Genomic DNA, 24,741 nt, shown 5'->3' on the forward strand with positions numbered 1-24,741 from the left:
ATATTTGGGACAAAATTGTCTCTTATTACATGTATGTACAGTGCCTAACACAATGGGGTCCTAATTTCTGTTGGGACACTATTATAATAATACACATAATACAAACAACTTACTTGTCATCATGCTCATAAATATTCAGACCCAAAGCATCAACACCTAGCCACAATTCAGTACCCTTTTTATTCTTTATTTCGAAGTAGTTGACTCCATACATTTCCAGATCTTGTGCAATCTTGAGGTATTCCATCATAGAATCTTCCCTGATGAGAGAAGATAGGGTAACTAAGACAAACGAAAATAAATGATGTATATGAGTGGAGAAACTAAAGAATGCCTAAATTTGACACTTCAAGTTAATAATTTTATTTAATTCCTCTTGAGGAATTCACCTGGAATTCTATCTGGGTACTTATACAGCTGTCATCACCATAGTATTGAGTTCCTCACAATCATTAAATCTTTATCCTCAAACACCACTGTGAGCTAGGGAAGTATTACATCCATTTTACAGATGGGGAATGGAGGCACAGGATAGATAACTAACTTGCCCAACATCACAACCCAAGTCTAGTGCCCTATCAACTAGGTCATCCTTCCTGTCTGACCTGGAGGGGGAGGGGGGAGAAAGGAGGGAGTGTTAAACAAAACCAAAGTAATTTGAAATACCTCCCCACCCCCAAAACTTAAGCTACATGGGACAATTTCTGCATAATTACCTTAACATCCCTCTGTGTTCTTCATGCCAGTTCTGTATTCTTTCTTCCCACTGTTCTTTTGTCAGTTTGTGCTGTTCTAGAACACTGTCAATAAAAGAGGCTGCTATGAAATGAAACGGACAAATGATCTGATCCATAAAATACACAGATAGTTATAAGCTCTATACCTGAACTTAATACATAATATTTATGCCAAATAAAAAAGGTTAACAGATTCAGGGTAAAATATTTAACTGGCATTTTCATTAATACACACTTTATAAAATTTGATTTTCAAAGTACTCCAAGATGTCTAAAAGAGTGAAATAAATCTGAGGGGAAAAAAACACCCCAGTTTCAGTTTTAACAATTGTTTAAACTTTCACTGTGACACAAGCATATCCATGCATAATTTTAATTCATAGCTTCAGCAATTTAAATCTGTGGGATACAGATACTGGGTCTGAATATGAACTAGACAAAATACAGAACAGAAAACTTTCCAACTCTTATCGCATGAATTAAAGAACTCCTATACACCCACAAATACACCCAAACTTTTCAGTTTATTCCTAGAACTAAACCACCAGTTCTGCTGTTAGCTGGAAGAGAACATGGGAGTACTTGCAAAAGAAACAAGACTAGGTTTCAGGACTTAAACTAATAACGTCACAAGCAGTTTTTAAACTTAAGGGTTGTTCATGTTAGCTACAGTCAAGGACATGTGTTTCAACCTCTTAGAACATATAAGCATAATACAGCAACATGGCCTGGCACAGCAACAGCAGAAACCAAGTGCACAATATAAGGAACTGTTGTTTATTTATGTATGTTAGTTACTAAGATTAAAAGTCTTTGTATGTCTTCTTAAAAGTTAAACCGCAGAAAGTTCTCTCTCACTTTTAGTCCACATAGCTAACTTTTTTAACATTCCTGTAGAAACTGTTTTAAAGGGTGACTGGTCAGAAGAGAGTGCAGAAGTAATCTTACTGAAGAGATCAGCTCAATTGAGTTCCAGCTCTTCCTTGTTATTGACAAAAGTAACATTTACTCCTTTTTTTCTCAAAAAGAAAAGGAGTACTTGTGGCACCTTAGAGACTAACCTAACTAAGACTAACTCTAAGGTGCAACAAGTACTCCTTTTCTTTTTGCGAATACAGACTAACATGGCTGTTACTCTGAAACCTACTTTTTTTCCCTCTTTCTAGCACCATTCAACGATGGGTCAGTGAACTGGATTCTGTTTTGCCTCATACACCAATAATTCAATTCATACAATACAATTCAAATACTGACTGTTGCTGGTGACAAATACAGATGTTAGAATAAAACAGAACTTGACCATCATACCCAGGGCAGAGTTTCCAGTGCTGGCTGTTAAAAAGTACATCTGAACTGAAGACAAACAGGATGTCTGAATTTTAAATTAAGCATATTTCAGCTGGAGCTCACCTACAGAGAAAACTGACCGAACAATCCAATTATCACAGTTACTTTTCAAAAAAAGACCACACTTTGGAGTCTGAGCAGTAAGCTTGTCCAAGCTTTAATCTTGTACAAAATAAACTTCAACATACTTAAACTTGCTTTTCTTTTTGAGAAAGGCTTTCAATATTAGAATATTTAAAACTGTTAAATAAGTATGTGGCTGGGACTCAGGTAGTACTGCAATACATACACTCCAGGCCTCTACTGTGCAAGTCACCACACACACACACGCACGCAAAAAAGATCTCTGCCCCAAAGAGCTTTCAATTTAAGTAACAGATCTTACTATAGTGAGCACCAGTCATGGCCATTCTTATTAAGCCTGCAAGACACTTTCTGTTAAGTTTCTGGTTTTCACGTGCTGACATCAACACTCGAATTTCATGTTTAGTTCACAAGTTTTCCATCACAGTGATCTCTTCCCCAAAATAAATCTGTTCATAAAAATTAAAGCAAAATCCAGCCACCTGATTTTGAATTATGGGAAACTGAAAGCAACTTTAGTTACTTAAAAACTATCCTTTTACTTGTCTGAGTTGGGGCGTGGGGGGAAGGGGGGGGACTTGATTTGGAAAATAGTTCGGAGCATTTGAAAACTGAATTCTGAGCAGGTACAATATATTTTTATTAGGTCAAGAGATGAACAATTGGATGCATTGTACACAACTATTTAAAATGTACACTTTTCAAATCTACTTAAGATGGCAGCAGTCTGATATTTCTACTTACTATCTCTCAACCTACAGCTCTCCAACAACCTTCGTATCCCTACCGTTTCAAAATGTAAGTGAGGCCCACAGAGGTGGTGGGTTTGTTTTTTGTTTTTTTTGTCCTTTAAAATGATCTGAAGCCATAAATGGTTTATATATCTTAAGAGTCTAAAAAGTACAGGGAGATGAGCAGTCCCTTGTCATTGTCCTTAAGTCTGGCCCTGAACTTAACACAAAAACTAGAGAAACACATTATAGTACATACATACAGAGAAGCAGCATGAAATGCCTTGACTGTGCCAATCTGGCCAAAAATATCCTGGGTAATCATTGAAATCTTATATGTGAGCAGTCCTAGTAGCTCCATATTTTCTAGGTTGAAACTACAATTTATTAAGAGTAGAAAGCCTAAAATTAGACAGACATGCTTGGTTTTGTTTCACAGGCCCATTTTGCACTGCCCTCTCATACCATACTTCTGTTGCTTGCTCTACCAGAGTTTAAAGTTTCCACAAATTTTAATCATAGAATTCATGTAAATACCATTTGAAACTGGCTGCTCAAGAGAACAAAGCAGGCAGAGTAGAGGGATACTGAGAAATACATGTATCAGTGATAACGTCACACAAACATGTAACTGAAAATAAACCCTGGGTTGTTTGTTGATTAGCCAACTGAACTCAGATTTTTATTCACCTTACAGCTTGTAGCACTCTCCTGTCCTCCAATTTGGTGGCATGAACAGGAACATTACCTCCAAGTATACACTTGTTTACTGCATTGTTTTAAGTAGCAGTAGTAAGAATCTTCCTGTGCTACCCACACAAAGAGCACTAGCATAACTATATATTATGGTTATAGGCATTAGTGTTCTAATACTTTTTGATTGCTAATATGTACAGGAAAACACAATGCTATAGACATGCTCAGAAACCATATTATAATCTCAGTCTTAACAGGCTGTAAGTTTTTAGGTAGGATGCCAGGAGAAGCTCTCTCTTTTTTTAGATTGTTAAACTTTGTTTAGCCTTGTGTTTTTATTAGAAAGCGTTTAGATTTCTTTGGAAAAATATGTTTTTATAAAAATGTTAAGTAACTTAACGTAAGTTACAAAAAAGGGGAAGAAGTACCAGAAAAAATCCAAAATTTCAAGAGATGAAAAATAAATGTGAAATAAGGAACAGAATCAGGCAAATAACTGATTTTTCAGTTCACTGGTAGTTCTGAAAAATGAGAACAAGTATTCTGTTCAGCTCAAACTATCAAACACACACTGGAAAATTTTGATGAATCAAAAACATCTGTTCTGGGGAGAATGAAACATTGTCATTCTGAATAACTACGAGTTGCCACTATGAATTACTCCTGAGGGCATTCGGCGCCAAAAAATTAAAAATTTTGCACAGAATTATTTTAAAATTCTGCAAATTTTATTTGTCAAATAAATGTGGAGGCTCCACCATGGCACTGGGGAGCACAGGCCACGCAGAGGTAGGAGATCACTATGCAGCTCGCCTCCAGGACACAGACTCAGTGGAGAGGCTGCCTGCCCACACCAGATGCACCAGGTGTAGACAGGCAGGCTCAGCAAGGTAGGATCCAAGTGTGGAGGGGCTTAGCGTGAGGGGGGATCCAAGTGTGGGTTAAAAGGGTTCTGTGCGGGGAAATCTGGGTGCAGGTGGCTTACTGGGGGATCCAGGTGTGGGAGGGGGGGATCTGGATGCACAGGTACTAGTTGGGAGGTTCTGGGTGCAACAGTAATGGGACTCTGTAGGGGAGTACAGGTGAAGGTGGTTGGGGCTCAGTGGGGGGCGGGGTCCAGATACTGGGGAAGTGGGGTGGGGATCCGGGTGGCTTGTTAGGGTGCTCCAGGTGCAGGGAGAGCAGGGCTTAATCGGAAGGAGGTTCTGAATGCGGGGGGTGAGGCTCGGCAGGACGGTCTGGGTATGAAGGGGTCAGGTGGATGGGGGAGCAGCTCCCTGTATAGGGATCCCTCTCCCTGCAGCTGAGGAGCGATGGGTGCAGGAAGCAGGGAAGAGTTTGCAGAGCATCCTGTAGCTGGGGGAGAAATCTGGGGGTGGGTCTGACCTGGCCCTGGATGCTGTGCAGAGAAAGAGAAAGTTCCGTCCTCACCAGCCCAGCCCAGCGCAAGGGTAGGAGCCACCAGTCCCTGCCCCACAGTGATTGCCTCTGCCAGCTGCCCTGGGCACCTGAAACATACTGCTGGGGAGGGTCACATGACCGCTCTTGTGGCTTCCCTTTGCTTTCCTGTGAGAAAGTCATTTTTCTGTGGGGAAGCAAAGAAATCTGTGGGAGACACAAATTCTGTGCATGCGCAGAGGCGCAAAATTCCTCCAGGAGTATATGAACAACAATACAGTCACTGGGCTAGGGAAAGGGTCAGAATATCTGTAAGCTGATGGTTAAGGCACTCACCAAGGATGTGAGAGAGAAGTTCACATCGCTGCTTCAAGAACTACTTAATTATTTTTAGAAAGTGAAGAAACTTGATCAGGAGAGGCAAAGAGACCAATGCTAGCATATTCCATAGCTCAGTGGCTAGAGCACACTCCTACAATGTAGATACCCAAGTTCATATCCCTTCTCCACATCAGGCAAAGGGGGTGTTACCCAGGGTTCTTTCAACCCAAAGTTCTTGGTAACTTTTACTTTGTGTGAGGTGGCGTCAGGAAACAAATCAGGGAAGCCACAGCCATCCGACCAATAGATGGCTGGCACAAACAGGACAACACGACTGCTTTCTCTTAAAGCTAAACTTTACTTAGTCTCAAGCACTTACACACATCCACAACAGGTTAGTAAAACACCCCCAAACCGCAATAATTACCGAAGCTGAGTGTGGCTCTCAAGTGGCACAGTGGCAGGTGGGGAAAACAAGATGCATCCAGAGGGAAAGTCCAGTCCTGAAGAGTCACACTACCTCAAACTTTTCCCCCTTATTTATACATTAGTGATAGAATGACATATCCCTTAAAGAAAACTTGTTAAGCAAGCAGTTCCAATGGGCGAGCAAGAGGCTCCTTCTGATTACTGATTAACCAGGTGTGGGTTTTTCCAGAGTTTGCAACCTTGAGGCCCCAACAGACATTCCTGGGGCACATCCTGCTCTTCTAAAATGCATGTATCAGCAACTTCAACACAATTCTTATCAGGAAGGACATGGGGTCAAGCTGCCCTTTCTGTGGCACTCGAAACCCCCTCCCCTCTTGCCTTGGTCAAGCTGAGTTTGCTACATGGCCACTTTATGGCCTGCTGACTTGGCTGCTTTTAGCAATAAACGATAGTGGTTTCAGGCACTTACTGGTTTGCTGACATCCCCCCGTACAGTTGGAGCTGAACACAGGTCTCCTACATCCCAGGTTAGTGCCTTAACAATTGGGCTAATAGTTATAAGGAGGGCATCACCACCACTAGTGCCCCATCAACATTTTTTGGCACATTCATGTCAAATTCACTAGTAGTTTCAGGTCTACCAAAACTGAATATTTTGGCAAATAAACTATTCAAAATATTTTGCCCAGCTCTATTAAGAAATCCCTATTGATTTGCAAACTGGATGTTTCCAATATTTATTCACATAAGGCATTGATTCCAGAGAAGAGGTAGGAAAGTGAATTATATATCACTTTAATATAAACTCATTGGAACACAGAGGAAGTTGCTCGACTAAATACGTGCAGTTACCTCAAGACATAGCTGAAGAGTTACAAAAAATTCAGTTCTCACAAGAACTGTACAGTTCTGATGCCTACTCTTCACTACTCAAAGCCAAAATGATCTCCTCCTTTACTCCTAAATTTTACCAATAAAACAAACAACTCACTTCAGAGAACTACCACCACCATATGGCCTAACATTAAAGAGAAGATGAATTATATTATTGAAGAAACTGATACTCAGATTTTAAAAGCTAAAAAAATGTTTCATTAGCAAGTTTACAATTCTGCAGCATCCATAAAGCAGCTGCAGTTTCCCACTTACCGCTGAGGGAGAAGTCTGTCATTGGCCAAGTAGCCTAGTTTATGAATCTCCTTATTGTAATCTCCATACTTAGCTTGGACAGCATAGGAAGCCAGTAGAACTGCAGTTTCTGGTGGACAATAGATTTCATCATTTAAAATGGCTTCTTTGACTTGCAGGAAGAACAGTCTCTGAGTTATTTCCTGAATTAACTCCTCAGATACATCCTCAGGAAAAAACTTAGCCCTGAACTTAAACTGCAGAGGATTTTCTTTCCTTACATCTTGCTGTGTTACCTGAAAATATAAATTAAAGACTTTAAAGAAACTCTATATTATGTTTAGTGTATTTACTTCAGTAACAATCAATTAACTGGCAATAACACAGATTAATCCAACTCTTCCTGGCAAGCCAGTTATTAGCAATGACTAAGGCTCCGTGTTTGTCCAGGAGGTCACAGATTCTGTGACCTTCCATGACCTCCATGAATTCTGCAGCAACCCATGTGGCTGGCCCAGGAACCACCTGAGCAGCTCGGGCTCTCCCGCCGCCCAGCAACAGGAGTTTGGGGGTGGGAGGGCTCAGGCCTGGGAGTGCAGGGCGGTGCTTACTTGGGGGGGCTCCCCGGAAGGGCAACAGGAACTCCCCTCCCTCAGCTCCTAGCTCCACATGCTGCCTCCGCCCGCAGGCACCACCCCCGCAGCTCCCATTGGCCGTGGCTCCCAGCCAATGGGAGCTGCAGAACCAGGGCTTGGGATGAGCACAGGCAGCACATGGAGCTAGGAGCTGGAGCTCGCCACTTCCAAGGAGCTGGTTAGGGAACCAGCACCAGTCCCAGCAACCCATCCTCCAAGCACCCGCATTCCTCACCTGAATACCCACGGCACCCCCCGAGCCAACTCACCCCTCTCCCCCAGTTTGAGTCAGGGATATATAGTAAAAGTCATGGACAGGTCACGGGCCGTGAATTTTTGTTTACTGCCCATGACCTGTCCATGACTTTTACTAAAAATACCTGTGACTAAACATAGCCGTAGCAATGACTTGAGAGTCACACAGCACTATGAATAATTTCAATTTAATTAGGCAAACATGACAACTTTCAAAGACTACTTAAGGCTTCATTAAATTTACTGAAGGCTTATGGTAATTTTAGTTTCTCACCGTGATAATCTGAAAAAAATCATGTTAGCTCTAGTAGTGCATTCAATCTTGAGCTCTGGGTGACTGCATAGTGTTTAGAGCGTTTGGTAGTGGAGACAAACAGCCTTGGGGATTTTCTGAAAGGCTCAATTCTATTGAGGTAGAACGCTAGTGCAAGTCTAATGCCCTGGGTTCTCGTGAGGCCTGGGAAAGAATACAGGAAGGTGGATTGGTTGATTTATGTGGAAGGATGAAGATATTTTAGGTATATATAAGATGTGGTCTTAGGGTGACCTTGTCCTTGGGAAAAAAAATGGTAGAAGGCAGGTAAGCCATGAGAGCCCCTAAGTCACCCACATGGCAGGCTGATGTAATGGCTACTAAAAATGCTACCTTCATTGACAGATGTATCAGATAGCATGCCTCAAGGATTCGAATGGGTCTCCAGTGAGGCAGCATTATACCAGGTTCAAGGCCCATGGCACTGTGGGTGCTCGTACTTCAGAGTAAATGTTCTGTATGCCCATAAGAAAGTGTTTGGTAATCAGGTACTCAAACAATGACATCCCATCAATCTTGTGATGGAAGGCGTTAATAGCCTTCCATCACATGATGGACTTTGATCAAACTAGTGGATAGTCCCAAGTTTTTTAACTCCAAGATGTAGTCCAATATCATGGGCAGAGTTATGGAAACTGTCTTGCTTGGCTTGGCACCATAGCAAACCTCTTCCATTTCTGAAGGTAAGTCTGGTGTGTGGTTGACCTCCTTCTGTTCGGAACAGGTTAAAAAAGTATTACTAAACAGGTTAGTTTGTCATGATGGAACCATGTAGGAGCCATGCCTTCAGGTGAAGTATTTCCGGGTTCAGATGGTGGACCTGCCAATCATTCTTTGATAGAAGGTCCGGCTGGAGCGGGAGAGTGCGTGGTGCATGTAGTGCCATCCGCAACAGGTGGGAGCACCAAGTCTGTCTGCGCCACGTTGGGGCTATCAGTATGACTTTGGCTTTGTCCACTCATATCTTGTTTACTACCCTCAATAATATGGTATTGGTGGGAACGCGTATAGAAGTGGCACCTCCCATTTGAGGAGGAAGGCATCCCCCAGTGACTGGGATCCCGAACTCTTCTCGAGCAGAACCATGGGCACTTGTAGATCTGCAGTGTTGCAAAGAAGTCGATAGATGGGGGTCCCCTCTGTTGAAATAGGTTCAGCAGGACCACATCGTTTAGTTCCCATTTGTGATTGTGAGAAAATTTCCTGCTTAATGTATCCACTCTAATGTTCTGATAGCCTGGCAGGTAGGAGGCTGAGAAATTGATATTGTGTCAGATACACCAATTCCACAGTGACATGCCTTCGATGCATAGGGAGTGGGATCAGGCTGCTCCCTGTCGATTTATATAAAAAACATGCAAGCAATGTTGTCGGTCTTTACTTGTATAGTCTCGTTATCAATGGCAGGAAGGGGAGGCACGCATTGCAAACTGCACAGTGTTTTAACAGATTTATGTGTAAGTACGTTTTGGAGGGAGACCACCTGTCTTGAATTGTATGGTGTTGCAGATTAACTCCCCAGCCTATCAAGGAGTGAGTATCATAGAGAGTGGATCCCGAGAAAAAGGAATCCCCATGCACAAGTTGTTGGGTTACGTCCACCAGTGTAAAGAATCTTTGACTTTGGTTGGCATCGTAAGATGTCTGTTTAGGCCATGTTTGTGTGGCATGTAGATGGTTCTGAGCCAGCCTTGAAGATTGCGCATGTGGAGATGCGCATGTCGTACCACAAATGTGGTTGCAGCCATGTGGTTTAAGAGTTGAAGGCAGGTGTGTGCTGATATGTGTGGACTGTTCATTACTGAAGAGATGAGGTTGGTCATAATAATAAACCTGTTGGTTGGTAATGACGCTTTGGCTTTCAGGGTGTCGAGATGGGCCCTGACGAAGTCTAGCTGGTGAACGGGTTTTAAAGTCAATTTTTGTGTGTTTATCTGTAACGCCAGATTCTGGAAAAGGGCAATCGCCCTGTAAGTAATGTTGACAGCATCTGCTGGGTTGGGTACTTTTAGTAAACAGTCATCCAGGTAGGGGGAATATTATTACTCCTTGCTTGCGCAGGTGTGCCACTACTACTGTAAGAATTTTAAAGAAAATTTGAGGCGCTGTGGAAAGGCCGAAAGGTAGGACCTCGTATTAATAATGGTCTGTTCACAGGATAAACCTGACGAACCTCCTGTGAACGGAGTTCCGGTGTTGGTATAATCCTCGTCCAGGGAAGAGGAGGAATTGTTAGTAGGTGGCATGGTGTCTTGCTCTATGCTCTCCTCCCACTGACAACTGCCTCGTTGAACTCTGCCCCCCACCACCCTAGATGCCTGCAACGTCAATCTAATCCCCTTCCTATAGAAAATGGGGAGCCTGTTGTACTGCCTTCCATAGGTGGCCTAGGGGTCCCAGTAAGGCCATTATGTGAGGAATGGCATGCGTGAGGCCATCCAAAAGTGCCCGTACCATGGCTGTATGTCATGCCTATAATGAGACCTCAATCACAGAGGTCAAGGGGTTGGGTCCGGTTCTATAGGTGAGGAGTGGTGTGAGGAAAAAAAAATCCTCTTCCTCCATGCTGGAAAATGGAGGGACTATTGGACAGATGGGTTGTTTCAGTACTGTGTGCACCACAGAGCCGTTGGTGCCGAAAAACGGTGAGTCCAGCATCACCAATACTAATAGGTCTTTCTGATGAAGGAAGTGGGGTGGTGCCATGGCTTCAGCACTGAAGATCTTGGTGCCGACAATTTTGGTATCACAGTCGACTGTGCTGATGGTTTTGGTGGTAGAGTTGCTGGTACCAATGGCATCATTGTCGATGCACTCATCAGTCCTGAGGAAGCTGGTGGAGCAGGCATAGCCTGTGTTGGAGGTCTTGGTGCCATCTTCAGCGGTGTCGACGGTGGAGGAGGTAGGCTTGCTCTTGCCTCTTGACTCTGCACAGGATCGCTGGGGATTGGCAAAGGCCACTGTGCAGGCACTGCTGGAGGATCCCAGGGCTTCATAGGTACTCAGCCGTGGTGCGGTCGGTATCAAGGAGAGAGACCGAGCTGGAGATCACTTCTTTTTGGTCCGGTCTCTCTGAGGAGAAGTTGCTGCTTGTTTGCTCATTGATTTTTTTAGAGGAATGAGCCTTCCTCTGAGAAGAGGGTGAAGTCTCTGGAAATATTTGTCCAGAGGTAGACTGCTGGCTGACGTCTGAAGCTGGGTGCAGAGACTTCTCCATTAAGATGAGCTTGAGGCACAGATCCCTGTCCCTCCAAGCTTGAGCCTTTAGGATGCTGCAGTGAGCGCATTTCTGAGGGATGTGCAACTCACCCAAGCAGCGGACACACTGCGAGTGTCCGTCTGGTACCGGCATGGCGTCTTGACATGACAGGCAGCACTTAAAGCCTAGTGAACCAGGCATAACTGAAAAGATGGTGGTTCACCCCATGGGTGAACTTAGCCAGTCTAGGAAAAACTTTTTTTTTTAAACTAGGAAGAAAAATGGGGAAAAAAGTAAGTAACTGAACTGCTAAGCTTAAAAACTATGTTAAGTAAACTATTTTAACGTGAAACGAGCTAACTTTGTGACACTACTGGGAGCTCTATTTCAGGCAGAGCACAGTTGAAAAAGAACTGAGGGGGTTGGGTTGTGCACGTGCTAGGTGAGGTGCCAACAGCGCCACGAGACAGGGACTGCACATGCATGACCTGGACGGGCACTGCTGCTGAAATTCTCCAATCAAAGGCACAGGAATGCACCAACACCTGAAGTGGAGCACTACAGGGCCATCACTCAAAGAAGAATTGTGGCACATTCACTCCTGAATCTACTTTTTTTTTATGGCATAGAGAATCAGGTTCTTTTTAAAACCTTTAGTCTACTGCTATACATGTGCCAAAAATGCTTGTTCCTGATGTCCGAGGGTATAATCCGATTCCCACAATCACTTCATTTTGCTACAAGTCATTAACATACTATATATAATACCACCTTTCATTTCTACACAGATTTACTTTATAAACTCAATTAATAGATGCCTACTTAGCATTTTGGCAAAAGCTGTATTTCTGTGCAGAGATTTCTGCTCCACTTGGCTCTACTTGGTGCAAACATCAGGAATCCCCAAAGGATTCAATACATCACCATCATAATCAAAATCTGTACACTTAATGGCTGGAACCTCCTTCCCAGTATAATCTATCATGCCTTCTGGCCTGGGAGGTCTCACTACCCAGCACCATACATAGATCAATGTTTTGTCTTTGTTCTATCATCATAGTTCTTGTGGGAGAAAGTAGGTTTCCCTCCAGTTTATGGCTGCTTTGGTTAAATCTATAGATTTAACTCTTCCACTTTCTGATGATGTTTACTCCAGTGCTGCTCCCACTACCCACCTCCAGTGCTCATCCATCCGAAGCCATTGGACTGCCTAAGGTTTGCCAAGTTACCTGAATGTCACTTAACACCTGTCACCGGCCAATCAAAGGTGGCACTGTCTACTGTCATGGTGGCAAGCATCAATGCAGCCTGACCTTCGTGGTCAAGCACTGTACTTCCTTTGGGATGTATAGTGCCTGATATTTACACTAAGGAAAAGAATGACCTGAACCTTCATAGATAAATCATCAGAATGATGGAATGGAACATGGAATGTGAGGAGTATGCATGAAGGCAATCTCACCACTTTGGCCAAATCACTGGAAAAATGTAAGATAGATATATGTGGAATCTCAGAGCTCTCATGGAATGGTAGGGGTAATTTCATGACTATGGATAGATACACAGTGTACTACAGTCAGGATCTGAGAAAGAGAGAATATGGAGAGGCACTTAACTTATCTAAGGAGACAAAGTTTGTGCTTGGATACAACCCAATCAGCGACAGAATCATCACTATTCACCTTCAAGCAAAGGCAGTCAGTATGTTGATTGTACAGGTTTAAGTTCCTATCACAGCTGCTGCTGCAGATTGCTGAATTCTACGAACGGCTGGAAGAGACACTTATTAATAGACCAAGCAAAGATATCACCCTTGTAATCGGGGACCTGAATGTGAAAGTTGGAAGTGTAGGGTCTCAAAGAAGTAATAGGAAACAATGTTTTGGTGGTCTATAAAATGAGAGGAGGACATCTAGTTGAATTGTGCTGCTCTAATTGCCTGGTCATTACAAACTCTATTTTCACCCAACATCCTAGAAGTTGATATACATGGAAGTCATCAGAGGGCACGACAAAGAACCAAACTGACTATATAATGATACAGCAATGCTGGAGAGTGAGTAATGGACAAAGACTTTCCGAAGTGCAGACTGAGGGTCAGATCATCAACATTAACATTTAAGACATTCAGCCGCTCTGATACATCTGGACTTGTCTAAAATCAACTAAAATACATGACTTCTGTCCAGAATGGGTTTGAGGCATGTCACAGGTGAAAGAACAACCCAAATGAACTTTGGAATAAAATGAAAATTATCATGCTCAAAGCATCCACAGCACACATTCTGAAAAATCTATGTCAGACTACACCATAGTTAACCGAGAAGGCATTTGAGCTGATGAAAAAATGATGCCGAGTGAAAGAGAATGGCTTGGAGACAGAAGAACATCAGAGAGGGCGTAAGGAACTAAGCAGACAGATCCAAAAGCAGACTAGATGAGACAAGAGCAAATACATAAGGGCAAAATGCATGGAACATGAAAGTTACAAAGAGTAACAATATAAAAGGTATATTTACATTGGTCAGACTTATTAACAAAAAGTTTCCCCTACAATTGAACACAACAAATGAGCATGAAGGCAGAGTCCTCAGTGAAGATGATGTCAAATGCTAATGGAGATTACTGTGTCCATCTGTATGCCTCTTACAATACAGAGCAACAGAAAGGAGAGTACAGAGCTAGTGCCATCAATCCTACAAGAGGAAATGCTGTACACTATTATGAAAATGAAGGTTGGGAAAGAACCAGGGGTAGATAACATACCAGCAGAACTGTTAAATCTGCAGTGATGTATGGATGACTAGAAATTGGTTGGATGTCTGGATGAAGGGAATCCTTTGGCCCTACCAAAAAAGGTGACGTAACAGTGTAGTAACAATCATATTATCTCCCTGATATTGCATGTAAGCTAAGCTCTGCTCTACGTAATCCAGAATCGCATGAAATGAATGATAGGAGCAGAACTACAACCACGACAAGCTGGTTTCAGAGAAGGATGAGGCATGCATGATCAAATCGCAAACATCTGTCACGTCACTGAAAAATACAGGGAGTACAGTCACTCACTGATCATGTGTTTCACTGACTACTCAAAAGCAACTGATTCCATCCAACATGACCATCTTTGGAGGATACTGGCAGACATGGGGATTCCAAAGCACCTTACTGAACTCCTGGCAAATCTGTACCATCAACAATAGACCATGGTGAAAGCAGCAGCAGGGAACAACTAGTTGTTTTCCACTAGGCCGTGTCAGGAATCAGAGGCTGCAGCAGAGCCAGTATCCAGGCAACCTAATGAGACCAACTAGCCTGCAGTAAGCTGCCTAAGTGGCTACACCACCCGATTGGTTTGAGGCGGCAGCAGACCAGCTCTTAAGCCCAGCAGCTGCAGTAGTTAGGTGGCTCCTGAAAGATTCATTGGTGGTTATGACAGCCCCTTTGCCCACTTGTTCCCAGCCTAGCTCCCACCTTGGGCTCAACCCCAGCTTTCCCCCTGCCTTGCCTCACTCCAAGTAACTGAATTCTGATCCTCAGCTCAAATTCCTCACGTCTGACATCTGGAATCCCACTCCCAGTTCTGACCCCTTGGCTCCAGCTCCTGCTCTAACCATGGGCTCCAATTCCTGGCTGCCGACTCCTGATCTAACCACCAGATGTGACTCCTGTTCTGATCATTAGGCCTGACTCCTGCTCCAACCACTAGGCATTACTGTCCACATCCTGGTCATGTGACAGGGAGGGTATGAGCCAAGAGTGTATTCCATCCCTAAGCCTCTTCAACATGTATGCAGAATTTATTCTGAGACAAGCCCTGGAAGATTTTGACAAAGTGGATGGAGCTGGGATTTCCATTGATCAACACCTCTTAACTAACCTCAGATACACTGATGACAGGACGCTCTTCGCCACAACTATCAATGCAATGCAACAAAAGTTGGGAGTCTGTAAAAATAGTGAGAATCATGGACTATCCCTGAATGAGGTGAAATGTAAATCCATCCACTTTGACATTATTAACAAAAAAGGATGCCAGTGGATATCACAATTAACAATCAAGTGACAGAGGCAACAGATTAATTCAGTTATCTGGGATCATACATATCCCACCAAAGAGGCTGTCCAAAGAAATTTGAAAATGACTAAGAATGGTTTGCTCAGCCATCACCTCCCTTACAAAAGTTTGGAAATAATGTGGCACCTCAAAATGTATGAAGGTTGATTGGTGAAAAGCTTACAGTGACTTATGGATGGGAATCATTGAAAATTAAGGCAACCGACAAAAAAAAACCCTGAAGCTTTTGAGATATGGTGCTGGCAAAGACTCTTGTGTATCTCCTGGATGGAAAAGATGATGAATGCTTATGTTAAAAGTATTGTTGGAGAGAAGCAGAATTTGCTCTCAGAAATCAACAGGCGCAAGCTTACGTACTTTGGTCACATAGAATCATAGAGTCATAGAATATCAGGGTTGGAAGGGACCCCAGAAGGTCATCTAGTCCAACCCCCTGCTCGAAGCAGGACCAATTCCCAGTTAAATCAGGCATAGAGATGAAAATAACCCAAGAAAGTTATCATGGAAGAATGGTGGTAGGTCAGCATAGCAGGGGATGACCAGAGAGAAGATGGATAGATAGTATGCAGCAGATCACTGAGAGGTCAGCTGCTGAGTGCTTGAAGCTAGCAATGGATTGAGAAGGCATAAGAAAATTTTGCTTTCATCACCAATATGACATGAATAAACTGATTTTTACTTATTTTCCTTGGTCCTATTTACATTTCAATACTAACCATTGCTGAGACAAACAGATTAAAATTAATGTAAAGTAAAATTTGCAGATGTAGCAAATGGTAATAGAAATGTTCAGAAAAAACACTGTCAAAGGCCCCAATCCTTCACGTGTAAGCACATGCTTAACTTTATGCATTGTGAGTAGTCCTACTGAGCTCTTTGGAACTACTCTTACTGCATAAAAGTTAAATGTGCTTAACTGCTTGCAGGACACGAGACAAATCTGTAGATTTTCCCCTTCTCATCTCAATAAAATTCATCCCAAATTTTAAAAATATTTGGGTTTATGTTTTACAGTCCTTTTCTGAGGAATGTAAATAAGGAAATACCTAAATTGAGAACTATGGATCCAAAAGATGACTGCATTATGTATGCCTAAGACCAGATGCTTATTATGTCTGCGATTTCTGTGACAAGAACCATGTTTGAGACGTTTTTTGTCCACAAAAGTTATGGATTGTAATCTGTAGAATTTTTGCTATTGACTGAAAGAGCCAGGATTTCACTCATGGTCTTTTTCATCCTGGCCTGCCTGCTCTCGAGCAAGACTTTCATTACTATCTATATTTGGCTCTGATTTGGTGTTTTACTAGATGTTAACATTTTTAATTAAAAATGCACATAATTAAAATAGTATGTCATGGTGAAAACTTATTTTAAGCTAAAATTATGATTTTTGCATTTTTATTTTATTATTGTTCTTATTAATTATTATTATTTACACCTACATCCAATCAACCCCATCCACATTTAACTCAAATATATATGTAGTAATTTAAAAATATTTACAATAAAATACCCTAGATTTCATTTGTAAAGACCAATTGTCACCCTACAAGTTCTTAGCTAAAGTTCAGTAAACTGGAGGTTGCCCAAAAGTGTGTGCAAACTGGCTTAAAAGTAAAGAGTACCTAATGGTTAAGGAAATATGTAGTCCCACCTCTTTTTTCCCCCCCTGAAGAATCTGTATGGACACCGTTTTATAAAAGAAAAAAAGTTCTAGTTCTACTACTTTGCAGTAGAATCTGCCTAATTAATATATGACAAACAAATTTAAAATTTCCAACATAATAATATTATGTCCATTCAAAGATATAGGCAATTTTCAAATATTTTTATATTTTACTGATGAACCAGAGCCAGCTGGGGCTGGGGAACACAATGATCAAGGAGAGTCACAACATTATTTATTATTTGTAGTATGATAGTGCCTAAATGACTCAATAGGTCTTGCTTTCTAAAGTGCTCTCAGAATCAAGGGAGATAGCAGGACCGTATAAAGGCAATTATTTCATCACTGTATCAGAAATGCATCCTTCAACTGCAGTTCTCTTCTTCAACTTTTAAGACAAAGCAAAAGACACTGAATACGTGCTTCTAATGAAGACAGACCTGAAAAGTACTCCATTCTTAAAATGTTATGTCCACTACAAACTGAAAGTTCAGAAAGAACCACCATGACATGGGTTATCTAGAGTATTTACTTCTCATCAAGTGAGCTGACAAGAGAAAATTCTAGTAAATTGCCTATTCCAAAAGGTAAGTTGCCTCCCAAGACTATATTTTGCTTAATTCCTACCTAGAGACAAAAATAGAACGTTGCTGCCAAGTTATCCATTAAGTCCTAGATTCCTCAAGCATTGGAAGAAAGCTACCAGAACGAACCAAAAAGAACTGTAGGCTTTAAAACAATTATTTATATGAAACTGAGCTTCTGGGAGTTTGAAATCTCCTAGATAACCTTCCAGGTGAACAGATTCAGTTCATCATGCCTACCAGAATGTGGGACAAAGGCTGAATAAATGGCAACCTCCGAGTAGAGCTAGTTGGAAAAATTTTTCAACTTAATTCTGTGTTGGAAAATGCACACTTGTCAAACCCATGACTTTTCACAGGAACATGCCAGATTTGACTAAAGGTTTCTCACGGAACATCTACATGAAATAAAAGATCATGGCTGCCCTGGGTCAGCTAACTCAGGGTTGTAGGGCTCAGGCTGCAGGGCTAAAAATTGCAGTGTATACATTCAGTCTCAGGCTGGATCCCCGACTCTGAAACTCCACAAGGAGAATGGGTCTCAGAACCCAAGTCCCTAGCACATGCACTATGAGCCTGAGTCAATTGACCCAGGCTCTGAGACATGGAGCCATGGGTGTTTCATTGCAGTATAGATATGCCCTCAAGGTTCAGGAGGGAATTACTGGACAAAACCATAAAGAGAAAGCCATTCCAGAATAGCCAGAGCAGGGACTTGAACTTGAGTCTCCCACATAGCAGGTGAGTGCCCCAATGGAATCAATTTTGGCTCAATGAATATTTATTTATACGACAGGAGATATGAAGAGAAAGTCACGCAGAATAGCCAATAGGCTAGTGGTTAGGACACTCACTGTAAGGATGTGAGCACCAGAACCCAGGTCAGTAGAGCCTAGCACAGCTGACATTCCCACAGTGCCATGCAGAAACACAGCCAGGGAGCACCATGGAGAGTAAGTGCCACAAGTCGTACTGCCCAAGGGAGCCAGAGTGACATTACCCTGCGTCCTCTGATTGGCCAACCACCCTATTTAACCTTGAAGGGTGCCTCAGGAAGCTGTCTAGGCAACACCACAGACTTCAGGCCTGCTGTGACTACAGAGCTTACCTCTGATCCCAGCCTGATTCTGACCCTGACTCTTTCCTCCTGACACTAGCCTGATCCTACCTCTGATCTCCAGTCTCCAACCCAGGCCTGACTTTGACCCTAACTCTTGTTTATTCAGCCTGATTCTAGCGACTCCTCCAACCCCTGCTCACCTACCACCACACATTAGGGATTATCCAGCCCAGCCAGACCTCCTGCACTCCAGTCCCTTACAGCTGAATCTCCCACATCCCAAGTGAGTGTAAGTCTTTGGCCGGCATCTAATCACCAGGTTACTGGTTATTCTGGGGTGGATATCTGTCTTTCCCACTCCACCCCCAGAAAAGAAACTGGAAAGGTCTTTTTAATTCTGATGTGAACTAGGAAAATTTTTGAAATCTCAAAAAAGTTTTCATGAGATGAGCAAATCATTTCCCACCCAGCTCTACATCTGAGGATTGCTCCTAAAAAAAACCAGAATCACTGCGCCGTGCAGGGCTGGCAGTTTCTCTAAAACATGAAATGAAAGGCATTCTAGGCTAAAATTAATACCAAAAGGCATTTGCCTCCGTTTGAAATAGCACCTCTGATGGCACCCATTTTTGAAAATCCTGGCCTAACATAGGTAGCAATATAAATGGGAAATGCCATAGCCATATTCATACTGCATTGCTTTTTAAAACTTATTCCTAACTTTTCTTCCCCAAAAATAAATTCTGCTGCATGAAAGGGACAGAGGAAGAAAGCTCGTTTGTGATCAAGGATAATGAAATATGAGAGTTTTTTTAATGTACAAATCACCACAGTAACTGAAGTACAGGAAAACACATCTTCATCTGAGTCAAATAAAATGCTGATACAATTGTACAGTAAGATTCCACTGGTTTATAAAAAGTTGAGCTGAACTAATCTTTAAAGAAATCTGTCCATTAATTAGATTACAATTTGTAATATAATATATACAAATAGCAAGCCTGCATATAAACTATTTCAAATTGAAAGTTCATCCGAACAATCAAGAATATTTTACCTTTTTATTCAGCTTCAACCAAGTTGAATAGCCTTTGCTGTCCACATACTGCAGCCCAAAAAACCAGACTTCACGCAGACCAACTGTTTTCACCACCTAAAAGTAAAAGAATCATTAAATCAGTAACCTGAAGGGCACCTGGATTTGGGTGTAATGGTTCAAACACAAGTTCAGATTTGGATACAATATACAGCAAGATTTTGTGAGCAACCAGCTTAGGCAAATAAACCCATAAAAGATTTGTATACAAGACAGAGCAAGAAGGAATAGCTTACTCTTAATTATAGTAATATCTTCCTCCATACACAACCAGTCAGCATGAAGTGATATGTCTCTCACTCAAGTTAAGAACATGTAGGCCAAATAACTGCTTTCTTTTAGTGAAAGACAATCCAAACAACAAGAGAAGAAGACAATGGGATTAGGATGGGGAGGAAAGATGACAACAGACATGATTATTGGTAAGTAATTCATTGTTTAATGTCTCCTCTTCCTGCATCCTATAACCAATGGATATGGCTAGCAGTACTAGTGTTGGAGGAGAGCGCTCCAAGTGATGTCAGTGGCATTGTCTTACTGGCCACTTCCCAGATCTCTGCTGATGCCCTAGCCAAAAATGCAAGAAGTAGAATGTCTTAATTTTAACTAAACCAGAAGACTAATACCAGCCTTTTAGAAGCTACACAATGGAATCATCCATTTATCTAGAGACAAATACAACTGATTGCTTTCTGAAAAATTTTAGATGTCAGAAGCTTTGCTTGGAGGGTAGGGATAGGGTCCAGAGTGACCTAGACAAACTGGAGGATTGGGCCAAAAGACATCTGATGAGGTTCAACAAGGACAAGTGCAGAGTCCTGCACTTAGGACAGAAGAATTCCATGCATTGCTACAGGCTGGGGACCGACTGGCTAAGCAGCAGTTCTGCAGAAAAGGACCTGGCGATTACAGTGGATGAGAAGCTGGATATGAGTCAGCAGTGTGCCCTTGTTGCCAAGAAGGCTAATGGCATATTGGGCTGCATTCATAGGAGCATTGCCAGCAGACCGACGGAAGTGATTATTCCCCTCTATTTGGCACTGGTGAGGCCACATCTGGAGTACTGCATCCAGTTTTGGGCCCCCCTCTACAGAAAGGATGTGAACAAATTGGAGAGAGTCCACCAGAGGGCAACGAAAATGATTAGGGGGCTGGGGCACATGACTTACAAAGAGAGGCTGAGGGAACTGGGCTTGTTTAGTCTGCAGAAGAGGAGAGTGAGGGGGGATTTGATAGCAGCCATCGACTACCAGAAGAAGGGTTCCCAAAGAGGATGGAGCTCAGCTATTCTCAGTGGTGGCAGATGACACAAGAAACAATGGTCTCAAGTTGCAGTGGGGGAGGTCTAGGTTGGATATTAGGAAACACTATTTCACTAGGAGGGTGGTGAAGCACTGGAATGGGTTACCTAGGGAGGTGGTGGAAAGTCCTTTTAAGGCCCGGCTTGTCAAAGGGGAGGGGTTGGTCCTGTTTTGAGCAGGAGGTTGGATTAGATGGCCTCCTGAGGTCTCTTCCAACCCTAATTGTTTATGATTCTATGATTGGCCTAAAGCAGTAAGTTACCTTGATCCAAGTTCATCCTCTGAGTGTAAGGATAACCCTGTAGGTTCATTAACCTCAACTGGGAAATAGTTTAGAACAAACTTACTATGGGACAGCTTTTCAAATCAGTGCAACAGGGGAACCACAATCAACTTCCTATAAGCTAATTTAAAGGCTGGCCCACATAGATGTAAGGACTTGAAAGGACAACAGTAATCTCCAGCATTCTTGATTAGGTGGTTTACTGAAATGCAGAGACAGTAAAGATTCAAGTTTTGGCAGTGGTAAAGTGAAACCTATTTCACCAAGATATGAGATATTATTCATTTTGCATTCATGTCACAACTCCCCGATCATATCTCATTACTGAAGATTCACAAATTCGAGATACATGCTAGTTGCAGATCCTTGCACACACTATTGGGCTGTCATATATTGATGCTGCTAGAAGTCTGAACTTTTCCCTCTCTAGGCAAAGAAAAGATCCAGTCTCACTTGTAGCTGTGAGATATCTAAGCCAGAGCTCTGAAGCTTGAAAAATCAACTAGTGATTTTGGACATTCTCCCCATAAAGTCTTCTGCTCTGTTCTATTTGGTTCCTCATGTACTAGGGAGAGGAGTAAAATGTTTAACACAACTCTCCTTCCTCAACATCTGGAGATATTTTTGACTCTATTGCCAAAGGATCAAATCAGTAAGTTCAAATAAAAAATACCCAAATGGGACTCTGGTAGCAGCCAATCTACTGCAGGAGCCTATGTTTTAAGGAAGTGTTCAGATCCGTCTGAGGTAAATAGAATTACATACATATACACAAAAAGCCCACATTCAAAGAATGTTGTTTAAGTTGCAAAATAAAACACTTGACAGTGAGATAATTCCATAATTAAGGATGCCCGTGCAACCTTACTTCTGCTCCCCTCTGCACATGCACTCTGATAAGTCTAATTATCACCATACCATTTTTTTCTATTTGACCCTGGTCAGCACACAGGATGGCCAGTGCTCAGGGAACAGAATCAGAGTTCTGTAGTGATCAAAGCTGGTGTCTGTTGGACCCTTGTCTCATTTGCTCTAGAAGCTGGGAGGTGTGTAAAGAATGAAGCAGGGTATGCAAGAAAAAAGAAGCATGGTCTTGTAAGGGTTGAATGCCACAAGTGATAACTCAGTTCTATCCCTTCCTCTGCTATAGACTTCCAATATGCTGCTGAGCAAGTAACTTTAATTTAAGTTTTGGTAGATGGCCCCTATTTGTGTGTTCTTCACTTTCTGGGTGCCAAACCTGAACCCTTTTGTCCTGATTTTAAGAAGTGCTGATAAGCACTCACAACTGCAGCTGAAGTCAATGGAAATTATACTCAGCACCTGTGCTAGTAAAGCACTGTGGTCTGGACGAATGAATAGAGTTGGGATGCAGGAGGTTGAGTTCTAATCCTGGCTCTGCTACTGATTCAAAGGTTTGGCCTCAGGCAAGTCGCTCAGTTTCCCCATCTGTAAAATGGGGTTAATAATACTTCTCTCAGTAGATTACCTATGCATGAGTATCCCTATATTCCAGACCACACAGCCAAGAATAAAGGTTTGGCAGGCTTTTTCTGAAAGGAACTGTGGCTAAGTGGATGAGCTACAGGTCTGCAATGTTAGAGATCTGCACTTTAGTCCCAGCTAGTGTAATCTCTCAGTTGGTTATCAGACATGGTTAATAATAAGCATTATGCATAATACAGACTTATTAACATCAGTCAGCAGAAGATTTAAGTCTAAACTCAGGCTGTCCTGATTTCCAGGTATTTGTACTCACCTCTACCCCAGGAGTTGCTGACCTGCTCCAGGAAGTCAGGGGCTCCTGCTATATGTGATGCCCCCAAAGGGACTGATGGATTGTTGGGGCTGTGCTGGGCCATGGACGCTGCCAGGGTAGCCCAGCCTGGCACTCTACACCTTGAGAGATCGGCTCCTACCCCAGATGATGGCTTCACAAGAGTGATGGGTAACTGGGTCCATGCACTGAGTCGGGGGAAACCTGGCCCAATTCTCACCCATTCCCCACCACCAGGACAGCTGCTCTGGCAGCAGTCAGACTAAGTCTCTGTTCCCAGGGGTTCCAACTGCAGTGCATGCTGTCACTGTTGTGGGGGCCTAGTCTGAGAATGTTCAGGGTTTTAGCCATCTGAATCCTTCCTGCTCCATCAGATGTCTCTAAGGGCACAAACAAGGCTCTGCCATCCCCCTCTATTCTGGGACACCCTTTACATGTCCTCTATTTTGTTAAGTACCATAAGTTTTCCCTCACTGAGTAGTATTCAACGAGAGATTATTTCAGACAGCCCAGTGCATGTGTTCTTCCAGCTGCCCAAAGCTTTATACATTCTGTTAAAATTAAGCAGTAACAACACATGCCATAGCAAAGAAATGGTGATTTTCATCAGCTAGTAACTCAGATAAATCTCAGTGGAATTTCATGGGATGAAGCTGGAGGCACCTCCCTGGCCCCATGGCTTTCCCTTGCAGAAGAACAAAGCCCTGCTGCAAAAATTGGATGCTAGACCTTCTCAAAAAGTAGAAAATATCATCAGAATCTTTTAATAATGGGAAGCATTTAGGAATCTAAGGCCTGGTCTACACTGCGGGGTGCATGGGTGGAATCTAAGTTATGCAAATTCAGCTACATGAATAAAGTGGCTGAAGTTGACGTACTTAGATGTACTTACCGCAGTGAAGACACCACGGTAAGTCGACAGCTGATGCTCTCCCGTCAATTCTGCCTGCGCCTCTCGCCTGGTGGAGTATTGGAGTCGACGGAAGAGCGCTTGGCGGTTGATTTATCGCATCTACACTAGATGCGATAAATCGACCATTGCTGATCCAGAGGGTAATGTAGACAAGCCCTAAATACAGAGATCGATGCCAGATCCCCCTATAACATAGGGCTTTTACAATTATTACTGTGGTTTCTGCTAATTTTTATTTCAGGCTGTAGGGACACTATTACATATTTTGACTTTTATAATGCATATTTAACAAGTGTTTAAAAAAAGCTGCTCAGAGCTATGGATTCGTACTTCAACAAATCAATACACAAAGTTTCAGAACAAGAATTCTCTATTAGGCAACCAAATAAATAGATTTCACTGGGTCTTCCCTGGGAAACTTAGTAGAGGACTTTTGAGATATCTGGCAAGGAGGATGAGGCTATAACTTGAGGAGATTGGGGTGAGTAAAACCCCAAATTTTTCCTGAATTGGGAATACACTATTTTGTCCAGGAGCTTCAGCGGTAAATTCTGAGAACTTGACAAAAATCAGTTTGTGGCTAACAAACATACTTCATGCTGTTCGGTGTCGCCTATGAAGTAAGAAGTGGGGGAAAAGCAGGTTAGTTAAGGCCCACAAAATTAGCCTTTCACCTCCAGTCTGGCCTCCAAATAGATGAGACA

General features: G+C 42.5%; 1 protein-coding gene across 1 annotated transcript in view; it reads right to left on the minus strand.

Moving 5' to 3' along the window:
- RDX (radixin) overlaps positions 1–24,741 on the minus strand; it is a 98,676-nt gene that overhangs the window by 27,623 nt on the left and 46,312 nt on the right. The window contains exons 4-7 of the mRNA XM_048844903.2: positions 19,725–19,820; positions 6,896–7,170; positions 717–800; positions 114–260 (exon numbers count right to left, since the gene is read on the minus strand). Coding sequence (XP_048700860.1) covers positions 114–260; positions 717–800; positions 6,896–7,170; positions 19,725–19,820 — 602 coding nt within the window. The remainder of the gene's footprint in view (positions 1–113; positions 261–716; positions 801–6,895; positions 7,171–19,724; positions 19,821–24,741) is intronic.

This window comes from Caretta caretta, chromosome 1 (genome assembly GCF_965140235.1).
Source record: "Caretta caretta isolate rCarCar2 chromosome 1, rCarCar1.hap1, whole genome shotgun sequence".
NCBI classification, from domain to species: domain Eukaryota; kingdom Metazoa; phylum Chordata; order Testudines; family Cheloniidae; genus Caretta; species Caretta caretta.